Consider the following 26,476-nt stretch of genomic DNA (forward strand, 5'->3'; position numbering starts at 1 on the left):
AGGAAGGGTAATGAAGGGGTAAGGAGCCTAGATCCTTTCAGTGGCAACATCCCTCCCTCTGCCGCCCACCTGCTCCCGATTTTGGCCAGCACAGATGCTGGGGTGGCCCCCAGACCTTACGCCACCCCACTGCTGCAGCACAGCTCTTTGCAACAGACACAGGAGGTGTTTAACAGTCTACGTGGGGGACAGAAGTCCTGTTTCCAAACCCAGCATCCTGCAGCTACCGAGGGTGGGCAACCCTTGATGATACACAGGTACAAAGTTCTAGCAACACCTGTGGCATCTTGGCAAGCTTATTCATTGAAATAAACCCTAAAGTTGAGTTACCTATCGCCTCACCAGAATATGGCATCTCTGTATTCCAGGCAAAGTACAAAAGGTCAGTCACAAAGAGAAGAGGGAAAGTATTGATCATTTTCTGTTTACTTTCTGATGTGCAGCTAGGCTCTCCGAGAAGAATTGTCCACTGCTTGCAAGAAAGAAAAGCTCCCTGGTCAGGTAGTGAGCCAAGAATGCAACAGCTCTTTTTCTCAAATTGCACAGAGAGCCAATCAATGAAAAATGCACTTTTATTGTGTTATCTCATCCTGGCCTTTCTTGCTGGTATTCATTGCCTACCATGTTAACCTGAAATGCTCCTCTGAGTCATGATTCTGCCTTACCTTGTTCCTTGAGTATGAGATGTCAAGTCCCTCCTTAGACCCGACAAAAGTAATGATCTTTTTTGTCCAAGAAATATATCTGCTTCCTTTACTTTGATAGCATCCTCTTTTCACACTAAAGAGCCAACATGTATAACAGTCTCCATAGAGAGGGAAAATTATCTGTATTTTCTGGACAGATACTCTTATATATTTATTATTTTGGAGAGGCTTAATTGAAAGAAGACAAGCGAGAGGCAAACAAGGACTTCACTGATTAATAGTGGGGGAAAAAAGTTAATACAGTCTTAAGACTTGGAGAAAACCTGAACAATATACAGTTCTCTCTGTTTTCACAAGGCTCCTCTGACATAAACCCCCTGAAGTTATCATAGAAGAGTTTATACGTTCTGCTAGTCAGGTGTCTGGAGACCCGATTTTGCCATGACGTGGGGTCTAGTCTTAAGGAAGTCACATATGGCTACATTTATAAAGAACTTTATGTAGTACTTTAGTGAATATGGAGCACATAAGCCAAGTGTTGTGTCCTTTCTGCTGAAATAATGCTTAGTCTTGCAGGTCTCTGAAAGCAGGGTGTTGGGTTTTTCCCTGGAATTGTACAGTTCTGTCTCTGCCAGCTGCAAAGGAGCTGAGTGCCTGGGCCTGGGTGACTTCATCCTAACGAGCTGGAGGCCTGTTCCCTGTGTTATTTCCATCAAGTGTCAATGTAATCTGAAATGTGTCAGCCTTGCTGTGGAAAATGTCCCATGCCTGTTCTCCCAGAGTTTAACCAAGAGGCTACAGAGCCTTATTCTTTCCTCCTTGATTTTTCCTTACAAGTATGATTTTTGTGTTCTTGAATGCACACCACTCCAGTCCCACAAAGCAGGATGGAACTTGCTGTCCCAGGGCACTTGCTTTCTGCAGCTCTGTGGGTAAGGACTCTTCAGAAGAGAGAGAAGTTCAAATCTCTGCAGGGTGAGATGAGCACTGTTATCAGGTCTCTCACTATCTGGGCAAGTACTAAAAGAGGGCATTGGCATCTCCATGTTGTCTCCTCTGCGTGGTGATCAGCTCAGGGTGTTCGGAGGACACTTAACAGGACAGATCGCCTACCTGATTAAACTCAGCCTTGTACTTGAATCATAGTACAACTTACGGCCCTAAGCACAGAGGAAAGATCCTCACAGAGTATGGTCATCTCTCTGCAAAGATGAGCTGTCAACATCAGTGTACCAGACAGTCAACTTAAAAGTACCAGAATGCAAATTAGGCAGAATGAGGTGGGATTAACCCTTCCTTACTAGACGTGGTGTGACTATCATCCCTCAGAGTCATATAGGAATGTGCTCATGTCCACAAGATCTGAAGTGTGCATGCAACTTGGACTATGTACTTTTTACGGGTGTGTTGTCTTAGTGAGACCTCAGCAAGCTCTGTCACTGACAGTCTTTCATCTCCAGGTCAAAGCAGCTGGCAAGAAGCCCTATTTTATTCCACAAATGTAAAAGGATTACATCTGTTGATGGTGGAAGATCACAATATTTGCTTTTATAATTTCTATTCTTGTTTCCTTTGCCAGTTACAAAATTCTGCATTACTCTTACAAGGTTAATTAATAATGCTTAACTTTTCCAGATGTTACTCAGTTTTTCTGGTAATGTGACATTTTCTTTATTATTTCTAAGAACAGTGAAAGAGCAAAATAGACAAATCTGCATTTGTGGCTGCAAAAATTTGACTGAGGAGAGCAGAATATCCTGACAATATATAAGTATTTGCAGCATGCAAGTTCAAAGGGAAATTATATACCTGGCCAAAATAACCCCTTACAGACTCAGTCAAGGCTTAGAAAAGAAGCGGTTATATAACATCTTAGTTAGACCTTTGTTCATTTAGCTCTGTAGAGTAATCAGCGAGACATATTTGCCTTTGAAAGGTCAGTTTATTGTGCTATGAATCACAGCTGCCTCTGAACTAATATAAAGCTTTCTGAGGTGTTCTCAATATAAGACCTTTTTCATAAATCTAAGTCACTCTCTAGAGGGTCTGCAACCTTTGCTAATTGAGAAACAGGTTTACAATTCTTTGGAACCAGTGAGAGATAATATACATAAGAATGTTTCAACTATAGTAACCAAAGAACAGTCACATGTACACTATTCTTTCAAACTACTCTGTTAAGTCTTTAATCCACTTTGAAAACAAATTAGGTACTCTAGACTCTTAGGAAACATAGAGTCATTCCTTCACAATAGGAAAAATTACTGATTTCTCTAAGACTAAAAATGTTTATTTATACACGCATAATAAACAAAATTTTTTATAAAACAATTTTATAGATAACCACTTTTTCTGAGTATAAGAACATGAAATCCAGGGTACCAATAAATGGTAAAATACTCACAGCAGCAGAGCAAGGACTACCTTCAGCTAAGGGGAGAGAAATTATATAATGCAAACGGACAATTTATAATTATGATGTTTCTAGTCTCTCTGAAATGACACAGCGTAAAAACCTGTTCAAAAATTCAGTCAGTTAAGCATCCAATCCTTTTCCACGTTTCATCTCTCTATAAAAGGAAATGTAAAGTAGAAATGGTGATCACAACAAAGATTTATAATGTGCTTTCAGTCACATATGCAGTGAAACATCCTGACTAACTTGCAAGTCATTATTATACACTACTGTACCTGTGCATTTTTAACCTGAGGATTTCAAAACTCTCTCCAGATACTGATAAGTACCTGCACAAGAAGGACAACTCGCATGCAGACATGGTTCCCTGACAGGTTCTCACAGGACACAGCCCTGGAGGGCACCAGAGTGGGGTGAGACTGAAAGATTTCTCTCTGAATAGCAGAGGCTGGAGGAGTTATGGGGCTTTGCAGTAGGGATTCCTTATCTCTAAGTGGAGCTGGAGGGAGGGAGATGCACGCAAGCCCAGCAGTGCATCGATTTTCCTTGGGCTGCCTTTTCCCGGGCCAAGTTCAACTTCTCATGCAGGGCTGGTCTACAATGGAATTGGCTGGAGATTTTCTGCCAAAATGATTTTTCAATGAAAAATACTAGCAATAGAAAAATGAAGCTTTCTGCAAACGATTTTGATGTCTCCTGCAAGCTCTCACTAGTCATTAAAATGAGGTGTTTAATTGTAAGAAATCCTGTCGTAACTGGAATATTGTGTTTTCTGACCTGGATGTTTCATTTTGTATCACCTCCATAAAATATTAAAATGTATTTCACTATCAGTGCACTTTGTGGCAATCATGGTAAGAGCCTCTATTTTCTCCTGTGGGCTAATCAAGCTCTGCAGTTCCCCACAGGGCTAACAGGAGCTGGTGGCCAGCAAGGGTACCAGGCCCGTAACAAAGATTTGAGGCATGAGAACCACAACCTACATGCCCATAGAGTAAGGCAGCAGAGAAGACAAACATCTTCTAATCACATGGATTAGAACAATCTGCTTTGAGTTAGTTTATATAACTCAAATGATGTATATGGATTTCTGGAGTATTTAAATGTTTTCAAATTTTCATCTGTATTGGAAAGAAAATTTCAGAATTTCGAACAACACAAGTGTTTGAAATTTCCCTCAGCATATTGACTGTGAACTATTTATGGACTCACAGAAATCGAGTCATTGCTTAGAGCAGACGATGCTTCCCTGCCCCAGGAAGGGGCTCATTGCTCATTGACTGATAACAGCCGAAGAACTTTAGCTGCTTTCCAGGTGAGAGTGTGAAACGAAATGGATTTAATTTTCAGAGCTGACCTTCCTCCCACATATTTTCTTCCCAGATTAGCGCAAAACTGAATAAGCCCTGTTTTCTGAGTAAGCTTCTCATGCTACGGAGATCTTTGACCTCAGCTACTTTAAGTCCAAACCACAAACTTGGACTTATACTTCAACAGTATACACATGTAACTGTCACCTACTATATTAAAATTTGTATTAAGATCATAGTCTGCCTATCATATAACTACTGAAAAGACAGCCACTGTTTAATTAAGAAAAAGAGAAAGCTAGTACTATAATTTACAGTTTATCATATATGACCTCTTCATCCAAGTTCAGAACACTTTGCCAAAAAAAAAACCAACACTAACGCCTTGAAGTTCATAGCATCTCTGTAACATAGGTAAATACTGGCTACTTTAATTCAAGCTCTAAGTACATACTTGGAATTTCACCAGAACTAATTATATTTTATATATTTTTCTACCATAACTGAAAGTGGAGTTGATTAAGGCCATATTTCAGTGTACACATTATATCAATACCTGCAATAAAAGTTAAGTGAATGCTAATTGTGCCAATTTATCCTTTAAAATGTAGAGTTTCCAAAGGTTTATCAGCTCACTGTTTACTTTTCCTTGATACCTCAGAAGAGTTTTTTACAATCTAAAAAAGCAGTAGGAAATTGTCTAGAAACATCTGTGTTCAGTGAGGTCGAAGATACAAATTTCTCTATAGCTCTGGGTGTTTTGGAATAGTTTCCATTAATTATGATTTTTTTTCGTTCAGACTTTGTTTTCTCACTGTCTTCAATAAAAAGCACACAAGTATGATTTTTGTTTCTCATAGAGATTACATGCCCACCAAATCGTTTGATATTTTTCACTCAATAGTATATTTCTGCTTTTGCTGTTAATAACAGTCTTTACCTCTGAGTGGCTTCTGTTCTTTGTAATTGTGTCTTTTTTTTTTATTAGTGTATTACAAGCAAGGACATGTCCCCAGATTGCAATTCCCATTTGCCAAATCGTTAATAGAGATTATTTTTTAACATTCCCACTTCCTGTGGTTTCAAATTCCCCTAGAAACTGAGTTGTATCCCATCCAAATCCAGTCATGGATCAGGATCCTAGCATCAGAAGCAGCCTCAGAGCTATGGCAAGCTTGCCCCCGTCACCATGGGGCATGTCATAGAATCCCCTTCACAAACCAACAGAGACATTAGAAGCAGATACTAAGAGTGTTGTAGTATTTGGGCTGTTGTATTTCCTTTGATTGTTGTCCTAAGGTGTGTGTTCACATATTAATCTGAAGATACAGAAGGCTAAGATGAAGACATCTCAGAAACGAGTTGTTAGCTAGGGCTATTATATTTGATATGGTTTATGTACTAGAAATGTCTGCCTGAAATCTACTATGCAGAAGACCAGACACAATCATCCTAGAAAGCCAGGCATAAGACTGAACTCAAGTTTTATATTATGTAGAGACTTCTAAGAATGATGACAAAGCATTTTAAAGCACTTTTTTGGTTCTTGAGACTGGTTTAAGCTATCCCAACAGAGACAATCTGTATAAATGAGAAGGCGGAAAGCAACTGAAGTGGCTGCAAGTATGTTCCAAGAGGAAACCCGGACACTTCCGGGCACAGCATTCACTGGGAAGCACATTTCAATTTCTAAGTATGAAAAATGCCTGCTGGGGTTTGATCCTACTGCATTCAAGAAAACAACTTTTTGTGTGCATTTTCTAAATGAACAGAAGTACACCAGAGAAATACCAGGGTGCTACCATCAACAGCTTCTCCTAGTGGAAATAAGACAGCAAGGCTTTCAAAATTGCTTAACTACCCAGGCCAAAAGGAGTGACACAGTAATCAATTCCCTTTTTTCCTTTGGAAGAGCTGTCTCTGCAGGAGTGGGTAGCAGAGTTCTTTCCAGGCAGTGCCAGACTTAAGACATCTCCATGTTAAGTGCATGCTGCTATGTCTCCTGTTGAGCCTAAGCTACCTTCATGTTCTGTTGCTAATTTGATGGCTTCGAAGAAAGCAATTGATTACCAAGTTATGATCCTTCTAAAGTGCTTTAGGAGAAATGCCTTTCTTTAAAGATGAGCTGAGCAAGAACTCTAGAGGCATTTTCTGCAGGCATTATCAAACCAAGTCCAAAGTGACAGAAGTATTATTTAAGTATGATATGATTAAAATAGCTCACTAAGCCCAAGCAATGCCATAAAAGAATATGCAAAGGAGACACAACAATATTAAGCATTATTATTTTCCCAACAAGGAGGTCCAATTTGTAGTACAGCACTAATGAACTGGCTTGTTTGCCTCTGATTTCTTTTTTCACATTGAAGCAATTGTTCTGGATCACAGATAGTAGAAGGTTGATCAACCACAATACACCTACACAAGTACAGCATTTAAATATCAAAGTTCAAAAGAGAGAAAGAAATGCTCTTCTAGAAATAAAAGCAGCTGGGATGATGTCTGGGAGAAAAGTGCTTTTCCATGGCAACCTTGAAAGGCTGCTGCGTTCACAGAATGTCAATTCCCACTATGCTACTATTAATCAAACACAAACTCCAATGAGTAGGAGATTGGATGGTGAGGCAAACACCACTGATTTAATTTAAAAAATAATAAAGATTCCCTTTAAATGTTCTGCTTACCTATAAGCCTGCAGACCTGCAAGTGATTATGGAAGGCTGACACTTCCAACATGACAACATTTAGTGATTTCAAGAAAACTCCATTTAGGTCCAGGAAAAAAATTAAATTAGCTTGAGCCCAAAGTTGGACATTAAAGAAAACTTGTCCTCTGCAAACTTGGAACTTTACTCATATAAGTAATGTCTGATTAGTTACATAAATGGCAATTTTTTAACATTTCTCATACCTCTTGCAAAAAGCCAGTTCCCTCCAATCCATTTTCAAGGCTGTGCTGCTAAATATTTAACCAACATGGAAATTTTCACGGGGATGGATATGAATCATGTGCTCAGCCCTTGCTGACAGAAAGAAAAGGCAGTTTGAAAGTTAATAGGGACTGAAAGGTGGTCCCCAGCTGAGGGAGCAACACCCACTCATCCCCTCCCTCTTCAGTTGGGCAGGTCATTCCTTTCTCCTTCAAAATGACAGCCAGTTTCCCAAAATCTAATGCTTTCTGCCCTGACAGGTATTTACACTGATTGTGCCTCCATATGAATCATAGAATCATAGAACAGCCCGGGTTGGAAGGGTCCAATCTTTTGTTGGAAAGGGAGCCTAGATGAGGTTATCTAGCACCCTGTCCGAACACATCTTGAAAACGTCCAGTGACGGGAACTCCACCACATCCCTGGGGAGGTTGTTCCAGTGATTGATAGTGCTCACTGTAAAAAAAATTCTTTCATATAACAAGATGAAACCTCTCCCAGTGCAAGTTGTACCTGCTGTCCCTTGTCTTCTCCATGTGGCTCCCTGTGAAGAGAGAGTCTCTGTCTTCTTTGTAGCTACCCTTTAAGTACTGGAATACTGTGATGATGTCCCCCTTGAGCCTTCTCCAGGGAGAAAAGGCCTAGCTCCTTCAGTCTTTCCTCATAGAGCAGGTTCTCCAGCTCTTTGATCATATTTGTGGACCTCCTGTAGACTCTGTCCAGTCTGTCCACATCTTTTTTAAACTGCGGGGACCAGAACGGGACACAGTACTCCAGGTCCAGAGTTGTGCTCTTCCACCCTACACGGTCCTCCATTAAAGGCTGGAGGGATTCCCAGCAGAAGTATGCTTTGGAGTTAAACACAGAGCTAAACGTTACCTCAGGCTCTCCATCACTGCAATAGTTGTGCTCAAGTCCAACTTCCTGAGCTGTTTTATTCCAATCAAAAGGAAAAGGAACTTTTTTAATAATAAAAAGTTCATGTCACATAATTAGTCAAGACCAAGGAGTGTAAATAAGCAGCGCCTGGTACCTGGGGGCAGAGTGGGGAAGGAGAGGCACAAGGGAGATGACAAGGTGATTGAGAACAGAATCAGCTCACTTGAATGTGCAACATTTTCATTTCAGAAGCAGCCTGTGCACAGAAGAGAGGAGAGAGCCTTCTCTGCTCTTCTCCAAGCAGAAGGACAGACACAGTACCTTGGTTCCTTCTGCCTCCTCCTATCAAAGCTAAAACCACGTTGTGAAATGTTTTGGGGCACAGCTTATGGATTTCATCACTCTGAACAGTTATAATCTACAAAATCTGCCAAGTCTATCTTTCAGCTTCATCTGTGTAATTCCATCAGCTATAAAGATTCAGGTACTTGGTGGAGCTTCAAACAAAAACAACCTGGCACAGTGTCCAGTCTGCCTAAACACCACCACAATGTCCTTTCAGTAAAGCATTTCAGATAGAGATAGCTGTTATTTTCTTATGCCCTGAGCCAACAAATGAAATGATACTGGTTTTAGGAGCTCACTATATCTAGCCTCCCTACTATAACACGAGTGATTATTCTGTTTTTTCCCACATCTCATTTCCCATTTCTGAGGGAACACTTGTTTAAGGTAATTTTTTAATGAAAGTGCAGGTGAAGAGTAGCAACTCCATTCACTGGAACATCCTGTCCATCCTCAATAGTATATTTTCAACATATTTTAAATGATTGTAAGAATTTATGTCAGTGGGTTTTGCCCTCTAGTGGAAGATAAAGCAAAATACAACATATAGTTAGAAATGCAACATATACATATAGACTGACCATGTGGACATTGACCATGTGTTTACTGGATGACTGGAGAGTCAGCAAGCGAGTCACAGTGAGTGACCCAAGGGATAAGGAGTGGAGAGGGGGAACTCCAGGGAGTTTACAGAGCTGACAGTCCAGGTTTAGTAGAGAATGGAAAGAAATTCCCATGATGTCAGGATGTTGTTTATAGAACAGGGTTAATAGTTTGAAAATTCAACACCTGATACTGTGTCTACTGTACTGTGTTTTCTGTTACTTTGATTATTTATGATAATAAATTAAATAATTTCTTTTAAAAAACATAAATAGCTCAGACTGCAGTTGGGTGGTGCAGAAGATAGGGTTATTGCAAGAAATAATAGGCAAATATTGTCAGGGGTTTTATCAACATATATGGACTCAAATGTTAAATATTGATCCTGTGAATAAGACTGAAATTAATCTTCCTTTGGTTATCAAAGAATGTTAATACTATAGACCAAAACAGAAACATTAAAAATATTTTAGAGTGGTGAATATTTACTTCTTGTGTAAATAAACCTCAGTTTGTATTAAACTAGCCCAGTATTGACATCTGATTATTCTGTTTCCCAAAGTATTGGGCCACACCTACCTAGAGACTGACATCAGTTCAGAAATACAATACATTTTACTAAATGTACTTACTAGCACTACCAGTAATGCTTAAAAATCTTACCCACCTCTGACAATTGAGTTGTCTCATTTTATATCAGTTAACCTTATCCTCATTGTCTGAGACTTTAAAATTATTGCAAATAATTAAATAATTAAAATTACTTTAAACACTAGGAAACAGTCAATGGTAAACTGAGATATACTGAAAATTCTCCAAAGAAGTCTCAAAAAAGGTATTAGTCTCAAAAATCTTTGTCATTCTCACCAGTCCTGCTTCAGAAGATCTAATTATTGAATTTTTTGTACTTATCATGGTTAACATCATAGATTCCTGTGGATTTTCACTAAATCTTACGGGACGGAAGAGAGAACTTGCTACATTAACTAAATTAAGGGATGCATTTGGAGAAACAAAAGCATTATTTGCCTTCTTTGCCTCAGTCTTTAATAGTCAGACCAGTTGTTCTCAGGGTATCCAGCCCCCCGAGCTGGAAGACAGGGACAGGGAGCAGAATGAAGCCCCCATAATCCAAGGAGAAATGGTTAGTGACTTGCTACACCACCTAGACACACACAAGTCTATGGGGCCAGATGGGATCCACCCAAGGGTACTCAGGGAGCTGTCAGGGATGCTCACCAAGCCACTTCCCATCATCTAGCAGCAGTCCTGGCTAACCGGGGAGGTCCCAGTTGACTGGAGGTTAGCAAATGTGAAACCCACCTACAAGAGGGGCCAGAAGGAGGATCCGGGAAACTACAGGCTTGTCAGCCTGACCTTGGTGCTGGGGAAGGTTATGGAGCAGATCATCCTGAGTGCCATCATGTGGCACATACAGGACAACCAGGGGATCAGGCCCAGTCAGCATGGGTTTATGGAAGGCAGGTCCTGCTTGACTAACCTGATCTCTTTCTATGACAAAGTGATCAGCTTAGTGGATGAGGGAAAGGCTGTGGATGTTGTCTACCTGGACTTTAGTAAAGCCTTTGACAACATTTTCCACAGCATTCTCCTGGAGAAACTGACTGCTCATGGCTTGGACGAGTATATTCTTTGCTGGATAAAAAACTGGCTGGATGGCCAGGCCCAAAGAGTGGCGGTGAATGGAGTCAAATCCAGTTGGCAGCTGGTCACAAGTGGTGTTCCCCAGGGCTCAGTGTTGGGGCTGGTCCTGTTCAATATCTTTATCAACGATCTGGACGAGGGGATTGAGTGCACCCTCAGTAAGTTTGCAGATGACACCAAGTTGGGCGGGAGTGTTAATCTGCTGGAGGGTAGGAAGGCTCTGCAGAAGGATCTGGACAGGCTGGATCGATGGGCTGAGGCCAGCTGTAGGAGGTTCAACAAGGCTAAGTGCCGAGTCCTGCACTTCGGTCACAACAATCCCATGCAAGGCTACAGGCTTGGGGAAGAGTGGCTGGAGAGCCTGGTCGACAGCCGTCTGAATATGAGCCAGCAGTGTGCTCAGGTGGCCAAGAAGGCCGATAGCATCCTGGCTTGTATCAGGAATAGTGTGGCCGACAGGACTAGGGAAGTGATCGTCCCCCTGTACTTGGTACTGGTGAGGCTGCAGCTCAAATACTGTGTTCATTTTGGGTCCCTCACTACAAGACATCAAGGTGCTTGAGTGTGTCCAAAGAAGGGCAATGAAGCTGGTGAAGGGTCTAGAGAACAAGTCTTGCAAGGAGCGGCTGAGGGAACTGGGGTTGTTTAGTCCGAAGAAGAGGAGGCTGAGGGGAGACCTTATCGCTCTCTACAACTACCTGAAAGGAGGTTGTAGTGAGGTGGGGGTCAGTCTCTTCTGCCAAGTAACAAGCGATAGGATGAGAGGAAATGGCCTCAAGTTATGCCAGGCCAAGCTTAGATTGGATTTTGGGAAAAACTTCTTCACTGAAAGGGTAGTCAGGCACTGGAACAGGCTGCTCAGGGAAGTGGTTGAGTCCCCATCCCTGGAGGTATTTAGAAGACGTGTAGATGTGGTGTTTAGGGACATGATTTAGTGGTGGACTTGGCAGTGCTAGGTTAATGGTTGGACTTGATGATCTTAAAGGTCTTTTCTAACCTAAACGATTCTACGATTCTATGATTATCATTGTATGTGGTCCTGACCAAAGTCAGGAGCCTATTTCACTTACATGATGAGAGGTATGGCAGCGGGAAGTGCCCAAGTCTGTGAACGTTTTTGCTTCAGTTGTCACAGCAGGTCAGTACTAGGGCCTCATCTATAACACGGCCATCCCACTTAGCTCCCTGATGACACAACCATTCAAAATGCTGCTGCAGAAGTGTTTGAAGTAAAATTAAATTATCCTCTGAGCTTGTCTTTGATAGAATACAGCACTCTTCAGTGACTTCTGGGCTATATATGATGCTGCTCAACCCTGGAAAGTTACAGTCTTAAGAGTCAGAGTTCAATATAGAAATAAGAATATATAAAATAAAAAACCAAAATTGTTTACAGATGTGTGAAGCTTACAGAAAAACCATGTGAAATACCTTTGCTAACAGCGGACCGTAAAAAATGACCCTAGTAAGAGAGCAAATTTATGTTATGCAGGGAAACGGAAGAAATCAAAGAGATGATGTAGCTCTCATATTTACATTGTACAGGAAGAATCTGTGAACATCAGAGAGGTGTGGCTGCATTTAGTAGTTTGCAAAGCTCACAAAGGTTGTCTGGAATGACCAAATTGCCTTGAGATAAAAAATTGTGGATGAAGAGGCCTCATAATCATCACCATATGGGTGGAATGCAAATACACAGGTTGGGCTGTCCTATGACCTCTGCATTTAAGAGAAGAGTTTTGGGTGCACAGTGCTATGGGAAATCAGAGCAGCAGCAAAATTTCCTTATTTCAGCAATTATTCAGCAAGAATATCCTTGTTAGAGAAAAGAGCTAACATGATATACCAAACAATTACATTATCTTAATTATCTTCAGACAACTTTTCCCTGCTTTATTTGCTTTCCTATACGAATTTCTGCATTTCTAGCAAACAGCAAATACCCATTTTCATTATAAAAACTGGCTTCAGCAGTCATATGAACTGTTTGTTTGTTCATGTGAATGCCCTGCAATGAACCAGGAAACTTGTCAAAAAATACTTGATCATAAAAATCATTGCTGCCTAAATAAACATGTCAGCCCAGTTTAGTAAAAATTGAAACAGAACAAAACCCAGTCTAGCAGATTTGAAAAGGTGCTCTTGTTCATGATGCCTCAAAGACAGAATGGAAGGTTGGTTATAGTTTTAGTTTTAGTTCTAGTTCTAGTTTTAGTTTTAGTTTTAGTTTTAGTCCATGCTAATAAGTGGGTAAAATGGTAAATTCTATAAATCCCACAGGACAGAGGGGCCAACTTCAGACACTATTGACACTGCCTATTAACCTAAATTATGTTTCTACTCAATGGGGAGATAAATGTGTTTCCAGGCATTTCTTCAGAGTCTGATGGCTGACCCACATACATTCTCTGCAGAAAGGATACTTCTCTCTAAAGCTGTCTTGGGTCCCAATGTGCCTAAAACTAGTAACATGTATTTCACCCTGGTGCTTCCCCTCATGAGGAAACCATGACATAGCCTAAAGAAACAGCACCTAATGACTCTGTTTTAACCTCTTGCATCGCAAATAAAGCACATTGTACGTCTCAGAGTGGGATTATGTCTCCTGGCATCAAGGTTTGAGCATTTGCAGCCAGATTCTGTTAGAAAAAAAGGACATGGGAGGGATGCAGTTGAGGGGTCCAAACAGCGTCTTCTATGGACTTCCACAACTGATGCTTTTCTAACACCAGACAGGAGCTCTCTTGAGGTATTGTAAATACCTCATACCAGCTGCTCTTCGAAAAGACTTCAGTTATGACATAGGGCCCAGTTTTCACCTTACAAAGCTCATTAGCGAGCCCTGTCACGCACACTTGGACTACAGAGATTTTGTCTAACTTCTTCACTGCTGTTTCAAAGACAACACAAATGTCAGCAAGGGTGCAATTCCCTTTGCATTGCCAAGAGACAACTGCTTGTCAGGATGACAGATAAAGCCACTGGAAAAGCCTGTATTTCTCTCAGGTTAGCCTCCTTTCCCTCAGTCCCCAAGAAAAAAGAAATAGCCCATTACTTTAACACAGGTAAATGTAAAAAGTAATCTGAGCATGAGGGATGAAATAGATTATTCCTCCTTTAGAGAACAAATAGCTTGAAAGAAGAGTGGTGGGAGCCCTGTCCTAGCTGATCTGGAGGAAGCAAGCCCTGACACAAGCTGTGCTGAGGGAAAGTACTGTGTCTCCAGGGGTGCTGGAGACACAGACATCTGAGATGCGTCTTCCAGAGTACCTGCCAGCACTGAATCCTAATGACTCAGATGAATTCTGCCTAGAATCAAAAGGATAAAAGCCTGACAAAGCTCTTGAATCACACCGCACTTGACGCTCACCTTATTGTACAAAGAGTTGTGACTGTAAGGGCTATAAGGGTTCTCGTGAACGCCACACGTGATGGAAGACAAGTGGCTGAAAGGTCCAGGGTTTAAACAGTCAGCAAGGGAGATGAACGGAGGACGCAAAGGGGACTTAGTTGGAGGGATCAGTTTAGTTGGATACAGAGGGTGTAGGAGAGCAGTCTCCTATGAAAAAAAGAAAAGTAAACAGAAACAGATTAATGGATGCAAAAAAAGAAAATTTGGACAGAAAGCAAAGTGCTTGTCTTGCACCTTTTTTACATTTCATAGGGCTTGATGATTAACTAAGAAAGATACTCTACCTTCATGCCAGCACAATTGCTCTATATTAAGCATTTTCATCAGCATGAAAGTACACACATGAAAACCTGCAGTAGATGTCCCATTAAACCATTAAAGTTATGCTTCGACTGGGATCCAGTGCATCTCCCTCCTGCAGCTCAGCTGACACTCAAGTGACAGAAAAGGAAAACCCAGAAGGATCTTGTGCTAGGTTAAAATGGCCACATTTTGGAACATTTTCAGAGAGGGTGGATTGGAAGCAAAACCAATCTGAAAACAGTGTCTGAGAGGTACAAAAGAAAGACTACCTTATCTATGTACTAGCAGGAGCACTTCAGGCTTTTTAACAAGATGCTAACAAGCTTTTTCAGCTATTTAAGAGTTAAAGCAATGAAGGTGCAGGCACAATATATTTCACTACTGGAAGTTGTCAGCAGTTAATAGAGTTTCTGGTTAAAAAAACCCAATATGTATGTGCTTTTTGCACCTAAAGGATAAAATCCTTTAAAAAAATTGATGTTTAAAAGATTTGAGATAGAGTCAAGGAGGCATACCCAGCTTTTGGCACAAATCTCATGCTTAGGTTTTGTCAAGGCCATTGATACAATACATCCTGAATTCTCACCCACTTGGCTGGCTGAGTCTAGACAAGAAACTCCCCTGCACACTGTGCCTTTGAGCTCAAGACCCAGAAAATTTGTGACAAGAGCTGTGATTAGTTCCGGCAGAAGCTAATATATCGCCCCCCAAAAGAGTGAGCGTGAGCAAACGAGCAGATCAGAGCCCTGCAGCAGCGAGAGCGGCTGGAAGGGGACCAGGCAGCAGTCGCTTCACACTGACCTTGCCTCCTGCCACTCCTCCTCAGAGGCATCAGACCTACTTCTATTAATGTAAACCTTGGCAAACAGCCTCACAGCTTCATGCCAAGTGTAACTAATACATCTTTAGTTCATCATCTTGCTCTTCCATTGCCCAAGGTGGTTTATTTTTTTTAATGACAAAGGACATTCTTGTTAAGTATTTGCAAGCGCATGAATTCTCTAACATTCATTATGAGTTGTTTTCATATTAGTATGTAACAAAATGCCTTATTTTTTCCCAAAAAAAAGATTCTGCTTCCCCAGTTTGAAACGAAAATTTTCATTAAGCCATCATGTCAGTGCTGCTCACGAGTTACACATACTTCCAGAATATTTTATGGTGCTTTTTTGAACGAACTGGAGCATACTTGCAAAATTCCTGAAACGTTACTGAAATGTACTAAGCAAGAGGAAAAAAAATCTTTCTCATGATGGGGACATTACCATCTCCAGTAAGGGCATCTAAAAATGTCGAAAGCTTAATACTGTCAGGTTGGACCTTCAGAAATACTACACTCTCTCTGCAGCAAGTGTTTGATGGGGGGATATCCACTGAATAGCCAGTGCTACAAGTTGTATATATCCCCAGGGGAAGAAAAAAAAAAAGAAGGCAGCATAGGCTAATATCAGAAAAAGCCAAAATAAAATGGGATTTTTCCCTGGTTTATAAATTAATTGGCACACCAGTGTCAATCTATATACAGTGTACTCAGAACACAGATAAAAAGAGCTATCTGTGAGCTGAGCTACATCCTTTCCAGATGATCTTTACTATTTTAGAAATCTCTTTTTGTCTCCATCCATGACTTTGGATTATCTGCATGAGAACAGCTGCCTGTTAAAGCAAAAATCACTATTTTTTTACAAGGGAAATGGCCTTTTCCACATGGGGACATTTCTTAATGAAGCAAACAAGCTATTCTCTGTTGTGCAAAAAAACATGTGTTCAACACAGGGACATGAAGTTGAAGGTCAGCAGTTACAGCTGCCTGAATCGTTATGTCTCAAACTGAATGTCACCCACATAGTCACCAGTGCTCAGTGTCACACTGGGAGGTTTGGCAGGAAGAGGAGGTACTGCGGAAGGCTAAGAAAAATCAAAAGAGAGAAGTTAATAAAGCTGATGCCATCTGGAACCTCATCTAGTCTGTACCATCCTCACAGATGCAGCCTGAAGAGTCTGTCCTTTCAAGATGGGCTGGGTGAAGGAGCAGCAACGTCACCCAGGGAGGGTGTTCTTGGCAATGGTATTAGAAAGAAAACGCAGAGAGAGGGAGAGAACAGAAATGTAAGAGCTGAACCTCCTAGCAGGACTGGCAAAATCTCCAAAGAAAACCAGGGAAAATCAGTAACAGTATGGGCAGTTTTGCCCTCAGCTGCAGTAGATGCCTACTAAGTTCTTATCTGAGGACAAGTGGACTAGCACCAGCTCTTCCACAGAAAGCAGAAAGCCTAGCTGCTAGTCTCCTAGTTTTAATCCACAACTTCCATGTTCCATGAAAGCAGTCAATTTACCTAATTTCAGGGTAATATTGGTGGGAACACCTCCCACTCTTTAGAAGCCAGCTGCTGTGCAGCCAAAAATGCTAACTACTGAGAGCAGGTGAAGAGGGAGAATGTGTGTCCTCATAGGCTAACAGCCCCATGGTTAGAGACGGCCACTGCAAGTTTCAAACTGTTGTCTGGGCACAGAGCCCAGTTTCACAGGCAGTGAGGGCTGCAGCCCTCTTAGAGGCACTAAAACCCCTCAGGAGAGTTTCAGAGATGCTGTAAGATTGTGAACATCCTCATGTGGGCACCCAAGTATTCACGCAGAAGGGACTTGTATCAGCACCATAAACCTACTCTGAGAGGCAAGAGCTGAAGGCTCTGAAGCTGAAGGCGTGTGCTGTGATGTAAGCACGTGCTTTAGTGTTTTCCCTAGATCTGGCTATTATGATATTATTAATTATTATAACAGACCACCACTAGAATCATATAACCATTTTTCACACAAACAAAACCAGTCCCTGTTAAGTCAATGAATCCGTCTAAGCAGTTCATTTTTCAGACCAAAGGTGCCAAAGGTCCCCAAAATAACAAGTATTTATAACAAGTATTTTACAGCAACTTGAGGTATTTCTTAGGTAAGGATAAAAATGCTAATTTATCAGTACTTCAAAGCATTTATAATTGTTCTTTTAAATAAAGGAAGCAAAACTGAACATATTCATTGTGAAATTAACTTTTCCATCTATCCAAGTCAGTGCACTATTTTTTTAGTTAATTTCAATTGATAGCTTTTATATTAAAAAAAAAAATTGGCTTTTGTTATAACAACCACATTTATTCATGGACTTATGACATCCTCAGTACTTCAGTAATATGTACCATAAGTAATTTATAAGGGGTAAGCTGATTTGTTTTCACAATTAGCTTCAAATGTCAGAAAGCTTCTGAGTATGCCAATAACCTCAGGTTTGTATTATTTGCCTGAAGATACAAAGTTTGGTGACTGTATCATTCCTTCATCAGGAAAAACTATAGCCAGCAGAATCAGTGCCCAGCCCTAATGAACGGGAGGTATGAGCTTCCCCTGCTTTTGCAGTGAGGTCCTGCTGAGGTGGCCTAGAGCAGAAGTTCTCTAGCAGCAGCTCTCAGTCAGCTCTCCTCCTCTTTCATCCCAGCCAAATGGCAACACAGTGCCTAGGCATCAGAAGGTTTTCAGTATGTTAAAGCATGAAAAACTCACTATGAACTCACATGTAGTCTCTGAAGTCAAATATTCACTGTCAACCTCAAAAGTTCAGAGACAAATTGTTAATAATAATTTGTATTCATTTTTTCTTGTATTTTATAGAAACTCTACATTCTGTAGAAAACCATAGAGTGAAAAACCTTCTAATGCCAGCCATATGTGTTGCTAGAACCCACTGATGCTACAAAAAAATCTTTCTCTGTTTGTAATGCTGCAGTACTCGAGAAATACTGGGAATGTCCTGCAGTGTCAGAACTATGGGGAGGAATGGAAAGAACTAAAATGAAAATCTTAAAAATTTCAGTTCTAAAAGGAAGAACAGAGGACTGCCATTGCTAAAGTCTCTCTCTAATGTGACTAGAGAGTCATAGAAGTAAGAGAAATTCAATTAGTAAGGTATTTTATTCACATCGTGTCTGGCAAGAGGACTACTGACTTCATTTTACTGCCCTCCAGATGTAAGATTCAGAACAGACTGGATAGGTTAATAAGCTCCTACAGGGACATTCGGATTATGTATTGCAGTTAAGGTTTAATTCACAGTAATGCACACAAACAAAAATGCACAAGAAAAGGCTGACAGAATCATTTATCTGGGGTTTCTCTGAGATAATGTCTCATACAGGTCAGCAAAGTTCAAGATGTGTTTTTGCAAAGTGATCCTACGGCTTTATGCAGAGATCTGTGGGAGAAGATAGCACTTTTGCTGCCCCGTGGGCTGCCTGTTAATGACCCTCATGTGCAGTAGAAGAGCAGTTCCCTCAAGCTGTGGAGGGACCTGAATACGGACCTGGGGAGTGACACAGAAACTCTCTGGGGTTCTTCTGCAGCCTCCCTCGGAGAGGGAAGAGTGAACCTTGCCCAGTCCTTGCTCTCCTCATTTCTCTTTAGAGAGGATTCGGGTCTGGACTCCAAATGGAGGAAGCACTTTTTAGTAGATCTGATCCAGACACCTGCTTGACAGGTGAGCACAGAGTTTCCACTTTCTTTTGTGCAGTGTTTCCTACGGACATCATTAAAAGACCCCCTCCTCAAGATACAGGATTTTAGATCGCCACAAAAAATGTCCCTGTAGAAAGCCCAGCTGCCCACCTCCAGCCTGGAGGCTCTCCTCCAGAAACAAGGTGCCCCTTGGGGAATCATCTAACTTTGCCAAAAAAAAGAGACCAGGACAAAATAAGGATCTGAGATTATTCCATCATCTTTAAGGAAGCTAGCTGAGGCTACTAAATCCTTCAAAGAGTTACTCACCTGCTCAATATCATGATCACTGATTTCTTCAAGGTACTTTTTAAAAGGATTGGGTTGATAGGGCTCCTCCTTTTGCTGTGCACTCTTTCCTTTCACCAGCACGGGACGAATGACACCAGGTTTTGTCTTGACCCATAGCACACCCAGGAGAAAAGAGATGGAAGAAAAATAAAATAAAATACTTTACAATTTTCAGAATATTTGTTGGACAAGTCAACTCCAATGAGGCTGTAGTGACTAGATTTTTTTTTAAAATGTTATTAATAACATATTTCACCATCAAAATTATTCAGGTGTCATGCTGCCTGGCCTACTTTTAATACAGATTGCAGACAAAAATGGCAAGAGCTGTTTTTTATGCACAGAACCTCATCACTGACATCTGTTTGTTACTAACACAAAAATAGATGCTGGGCTGTCAAACTATTGTTCGTGGGGTTTGCTGGATGTTTTTGCTAGCTGTTCAGCTGCTTCTTGATAAATTCATCAAGTCACACTTTATGCACAGCCATATGTCTGCTTTCATGCTGCAAATTCTGTTCTGGGCTCCTCAAAACAGTAACTGTGAAAAAAGGAAGGGTAACGTGGTGCTGTTAACTTACACCCAGGCAGCAACATATTAGGGGAAAGTCTTTCTGGGGAATAATACCAGTGATTGCATGCTGGATTTTGACAGTATCTTTAAGAGTTCGCTTGGAAAAGTACAATTTTAGAGAATTTAGTCAGCACAGATGTGTGATACCCCTCATTTCAGACAAATCGGATTATTTAATCAACAAGAATTTCTTGGTTAGCTACCAGCCAATCAAAAAATTGACTATTAACTTGTCAATTGAGTATATCTGTGATTTTCAGAATTCTTACAGTAAAGTCTGACATGATGGATTGTGGCATAAACTCTAAACAGAGGCTAGGGTATAATTTTAAAATAGACATCTTGTTCAGTAACCAAAGAAAAGGAAGAAAAAAGTGTACATTCTCACTGGAATTTGGTAAGTATTGAAGTCCTGGGGGGGTCTGTGATTGAATTTAAACTTTTCAATAACTCAATTATATTCTTCTCTGTTACAGCTACCCCATAGAAGATGGGCTGTCTTTTTCACAACTGATATAGATAACAGGACTGCTGCTGAGCTCCTTCTGTGGTTGCAGCCAGAGGGCAGCTTGCCCAGCTGGGACTGAGAAACAGGTACTGTCACAGGTCCCCATCCTCAGTAACCAGCAGGGTATGAAAATGAAGAGAAGAAACTTGATTCACCACTAGATTTTTTTTTAAGAGTTAGACTATGTACATTTAATAACGCCATCTGCCTATTTGCAAGAGCAATACACCTAAGCAGTCCGTCTGGAAAAAAGAGACGTTTACTATGAAAGTAAGCTTAAAGTGATGCAGCTGAGGTTGCTGGATGTATCATGTAAACATAGTTATGGATCTGCAGGTATCCAGCAAGGACAGGGCAAGAGGGGTGCCCACTGGAGGGGAAGGGTGCAGGAGGCAGGAGATGTCCCCACATCTTGTGCTTCTGCCTCTCCCCTGGGAAAGGACAGAGCAGTGCCCAGGGGCTGAGTGGAAGGCAGCAAAGGTGGGAGGAGCACAAAACATCTGGGAAGAGCAAGGCCCAGGCAGCAAAATATCTTCCTTTAGCTTTGTATTTTATCCCCTCCCTCCTTTCCACAGGTTGAGGCCCTTTCATCTGCCTCATCAAATAAGAAGAAACTTACTCAACTGGAAGCAAAAAATAAGCCATGAGGTGATATTAACTTTTTTAAAACAGTAATGACTGCCCAGTTGCATTAAAAACTTAAACTTTTTCATTAAGTTCAACTTAGTGAAAGATATGGTACTCATTTAATGAACTTACAGTCCATAGCTCATGACTATTTCTTTGTAGGATTCACCATAAAATAATTATTTTCCTCTCCAAGATTTTGAGAAGAGTTTATAAAAGTGAAAGACTACTGGCTTTCAACACAAAGGTAAATATAAAAATAAAAAGAAAGCTACAGTTGTTATCAAGTCATCATTATGCAGACAAAGGACCTGTGGCCTTCCAGCACTCCTCCACACCATGTAACCATGCAATTAAAAGCACATTGAGGTACCTGAAATCATCAAGGATAAGCTACTCTCCTTATGTAGGAAACCTCTTCCAAAAGCACACTGTAGAAATGCTTTTAAGGAAGCATTTTCTGAACAACATTACACACTCACGTGCTGACTGAATCATATGTTCATGTCTGATTCTGCTAACAGAATGGCAGATATCAGGCAGCAACCAGAATTTTAAATACTTTATTAGCTCCCTGACGAGTTATATAAAATCTTTGATCCAAAACTAAAAACTTGAACTCTTTCTTTGATAGCAGGTGGCACAACTGACACTGCTGAGAAACAAGCTAAGACTTAGTTTTGCCAAGAAAAATGCTGGTCTTCCTACAGCAACACTGAAAAATGGTAAAGTCTGTTATGGTTGCAATGGGCTGCCATCATTGGCTACAGCCCTATTAGCAAATTACACAAGGCCAAGACACAAACTCCAGAGCTGACCCATAATCAGTTGTACTGATTCGGTGCCAGGGTACTCCCTGGCATGGCTTTGGCCCAGGTCAACAAGTGCACAGTCAGAAATAGGAGGATATGGTGGGCCAGGGCATCTCTTGATAGGCAGTATGGACATGGTCACCCTTCTTCAGGGACAGAAGGTATTTTACCTGTAAGAAAATGAGCCATGCATGATATTTGCCCCAAAAGTCACAAGACTGAACTTCTCGTCAGCAGGTGTACAGGCATGTTCACCTCTAATTTTTTCTTCTGTTATTATGACACTGGTTCTCCCTGAGATCTTGCTGAAACCAGTGAGTAAGGTCCCAGTTGCAACCCTGTTCCTCTCAGCAGAGGCCTAAAATCCTCTGAGTCCCATGTTTCTCCTATCCGAGTCACTGTCACTTCCCCTTATCCAGAGTATTCAGAGATCCACAAGGTATGTAGGGCCAGACCCCTCTTTGATAGCTAGCAGTGACTGCATTCCCTCCTTGTGGTGCTTTGTGTCACTACACAGACATTAAGTCGTTCTGGATACCTGAACAACTTTCCTGTCAACAAGAAAGTTGCCTCTTAATGTTTAACGAGGAATTGGCTTTTTAATGTTTTCAATGCAGTGCTGTTTTGAAGCAGCCTGCCTCTGCGACAACCAGACAAATGAGTAACAAAATTACGACATGATCAGAGAAAAATATATAACACAACAGGAGAGGTAGGCTTGGGATAGAAGAGTTAGCTGCCGTCTTTCTTTCCTTCCTGCTCTGAGTCCGTCGGACCTCGCTTGACAAATAGCAAGCATCAAGTCCATCTGTTTGCCTGCATAGCCTTTACAGCCAACTTTTCTGTACAAATAGTCTCTTGCAGTCTTTGAAGCCTTCTGCTTCAAATGCGATAACCAAAGAATTCCCTCATGGAGAAGAACCATTCCCAGTCCTTTCCAACAAACTCATTAGTTTTTGGGGAAAGGACCGTGAGGCAGATGGGGCATGTATGCAACGCAGCACGCCCTAGACAATGCGGTCGTCTTCTGTCAGCACTAAGACAAAGTCACCTGAGGAGCCTCTAAACTGTTGAGAGCACCTGCTTTTGGGCAGTGAGGAACTGGCTCCTTTGTCATGAAGAAGCATTGCAGTTTCCACTGTCAGCAAAAAGATGCTTTTTGCCCTAACAATAAAAACATAGATGCTTTGTCTAGTTGAACTGTGAATCACCTTAACATATTCCCCTTCTATTTCTTTTCTGCCACAAATTAGTCTTCACAAAGGGAAATATGTTGTTGAACATATTAGTTTATTTTCCCTTGTAGAGGCCTTACACTTGCAAAAATGCAATAAAACATTCCAGGCAGTGTATCAGTCTACAATGAAGTTCTCCCTTAGTACATTTGAAGGTGTGAAGGCATATAACTGTGGTCAAAAATATTTCCTCTTCCCGTGGCTAAGTAGTAAATTATTCACATCACTTTGAAAAGCCTAGGAAGGAAGGATAATTATTTTCTCCACCTCCATGCTGAAGCAGCAGCACGTCTTGCACCAGAGCACAGAGAACAAGGACAGTCACCTCTTTGAAATTCAGGTTGTGTTTATTTTTGTTCATACTGAAATATTTGCATTTCAAGAAACAGCTGAATTTTCAACAAGATGTCTGATGCTATATTGTATCATGCTTTCCACTGACTCTATGCTAAACTAAACCAAAGCTAGAATCAGTACAGGGATGAGTCTTTTTCTTAACAGCTGGAGAAAAGCAACAGACCCACAGTGAGAGTAGTGTGAAGGAGGCACTCACATCTGCTGCTGTTCTGGGGAAAGGGGACCAGAAAAGGGAGCAGGTTTGCCCAGGCACTGCTGACTGCCCAGGCTGGTGGCAAGGAGAGGGCTAAGGGCAAACCCTCAGTCCTGAGGCTGCTCTCTGCTTCCGTCTCTGCTTCCTTCCCTTTCTTTAGGAAACTCTTTTAGCACATGTGCATTCCCTTCACACACATTTTCTTTTGGTATATCAGGAATCTCTTTCATTTCCTGCTTTGCTGTGTGATGGCTCTGTATGGCCCACTCCTCGTTATACCTGACATATTTCACTTCAGCAGTGCCTGCATTTTGGTGCTTGACAAAGTATAGATGTAGACCCATGGCAAACACTGCCTTCCAGAAGTCTTTCATCGGTGCTCAAAGGTCATGAAATGATTTTAGGTGGATAGATGCACCCATGACCCCTGATTTTATGCTGGACCTGACAAGTATGCTATATTTGATGTTATTCTGACCTGAAGTGGATCTTAAAAGTTGCTGAATTTTAAGCTTTGATCTCAACAGCTTTAAATGTAGGAAATACCGGAACCTCAGTAATACATGTGCTTCAAATTAATTTGAGAAAAAGTACTTCAAGCTGCCAAGTCACACCTAAAATACCCCAGAACAAAATAAGCCATAGAAATATGTATAGACATTAACTGAAACACCCCAACTTTATCTCCTGGACCAGACCATGGGGATTGTTATCTATTTTTCTCTAATGTTTTTCTTCCTTTCAAGTGCTTGAACTCATACTCTGTCCAGCCTCGAGTCCCTACAACTCCTATCCACAATTCTTTTCATGCAAGAAGCTGCACTGTGTTCTTTCTGTCACTACCATTTAAACCTGCTCACAAAATACAGAAATGCCATTCTGTATTTGGTGTAAATATATATGACTCCTTTTCTACTATTTTTGTATATAAATATACTTCTATAAATCCTTTCATTGCACACTCAAAAACCATGGATGGCTGATGTAGCATTAAAATACCTGAACCAAAAAGACCTAGAACAATAGTACCAAGGTATGCAAGACTGGCCCCTTGTGAATTTTGCTTTATTTGCATGATATATAAAGAAAAAAGTTACTATTAATGACAATGACAATATTGTGTGTTGTTTTGGTGTGCTGGGTATGGCTTTGTACTTTGTTGAGTCATTCACAGTCACCTTTTAAAAGAGTACAAAAATTGTTGATGAGAGTCACAGTGGCATGCCCAATGCTTCACCTGGCCATTGGATAAAAGTCACATAGCTGAGAGATATAGATACAACATTTCTGGTCACCCTAAATAATCGGTCCCTGGTAGAGCTAGCAACTCCACAAGAGGAGAAGTAATTGGCTGAATCATAAATACTGCAAAATTTCTAAGTAAAAATGCTACTACTGAAGAATCGTCATTCATGAATAGAGATCACAATGTGCTCAGAGACAGCATTGCTCTCTGAACAAAAAACATGCACAAGAATTCCGCTGTAGTAACTGCAATTTTAAACAGGTGAAATAAAATATATGGTTAAGTAATTAAAATAGCTATTGGGAAAAAAAAGAAAAAAAAATCAAAGGAGCTGCCAAAAGGATGAAATGGTTATAGGTGACCAGAATACTGCTTAAGACAGTAATGTTTCAGAGAAGGTGTGCATCAGCTTATAAGAGTTTAAGAGAACAGTAAATTGTGGGATGTTCAAAGAGCAGTGCAAAAAGTGAAAAAAGGAATAAGGAGGAAAAGGCTCCAAAGACAGAAAGCTGAGTTTAAATACAATCTAGAGAGGGGAAAAAAAAAAAAGAAAAAAAAGAAAATCTAGCCCATAACATAAAAATGTCATATATTAGGCCAAGAAAGACTTTGAGAAGAAAAACTTGCTAAATTTCCTAACAACTAAAAGTCTATGGGGACAGTAGATATAATCAAGACATAAAAAAGATGCACAAAGATGAGACCAAGGCTGAATATTAATTCCTCACTTCAACTTTCCTCACAGGAAGACTTTGGGAGGTTCTCACACTGGCAAAGAAACAATTTGGAGGAACTGTCTTGAGTAAAGTGTCAATAGGAGATATTTGAGAACAAATCAATAAAATGAGCAAATAAAGTGCAAGGAATAAGTAAAGTTGTGAAGCAACTCCAGTGTGAAATTGCCACACCATGAATTGTGGTATTTAATTTCAGACATAATCAGCACCAGAAGAATGAGAAGTGGCAACTATGGGGCAGGTTTTACTGCAGGATCCTGAAGAGGACCAGGAATCACAGATCATTCTGTGTGACATTTCAAGCTGTGCAAAGTAATAGGAGCAAACTATACTAAAGAACAGAATTAGTATACATATGGACAAACAATAGGGAATGGCTTTTGAAAGGGCACTCATGCCTGATAAATCTTTTACAGTTATTTTAAAGAGTCAGTGATGCGAGAATGCTGGCCGATACAGCAGATGTAGGTTATGTTTAAACTACCAATATGAGAACATTTTGGCACCTAGGAACACAGATTAGATGAAACCAAGTGAGAATCAACAGACCATCTTATGTGAGGCTCAGTGTTTGTTTTTTTTTCCCACTGGGTCCCTAAATGTATGACCAGGGATAATAAAATGAGGCTGCATCACAGAGTACAAAGTCCAGCGGATGTGCAGCCATGCTGCATGTGGATTTCCAAAGGCTTTAGTGAAGGTCTTTCAGCAGGGTCTGCTAAGGAAATGAAACTGCTACAGAGTAAAAGAGAATATTTCCTATGGACCAGTTAGAAGATTGGAAGCAAAAGGCTGGAATAAATGTTTAAATTTCACAGTGTAGAGAAGTCACAAATAGAGTTCCTCA

General features: G+C 40.8%; 1 protein-coding gene across 5 annotated transcripts in view; it reads right to left on the minus strand.

Annotated features, from left to right (window-relative positions):
• Window positions 1–26,476, minus strand: part of MLIP (muscular LMNA interacting protein) — a 119,034-nt gene that overhangs the window by 11,930 nt on the left and 80,628 nt on the right. For 3 of the 5 annotated variants that reach the window (XM_087775086.1, XM_087775082.1, XM_087775081.1), the window contains 2 exons: window positions 19,320–19,445; window positions 14,166–14,354 (listed from right to left, as the gene is read on the minus strand). In XM_087775086.1, the coding sequence (XP_087631212.1) occupies window positions 14,166–14,354; window positions 19,320–19,445 (315 nt within the window). The remainder of the gene's footprint in view (window positions 1–14,165; window positions 14,355–19,319; window positions 19,446–26,476) is intronic. The other 2 variants (XM_087775085.1, XM_087775084.1) reach the window with 1 other exon arrangement.

The sequence above is a fragment of the Nipponia nippon genome, unplaced genomic scaffold, assembly GCF_047370975.1.
Source record: "Nipponia nippon isolate SJK-2023a ecotype South Korea unplaced genomic scaffold, ASM4737097v1 scaffold_4, whole genome shotgun sequence".
Lineage (NCBI taxonomy): Eukaryota > Metazoa > Chordata > Aves > Pelecaniformes > Threskiornithidae > Nipponia > Nipponia nippon.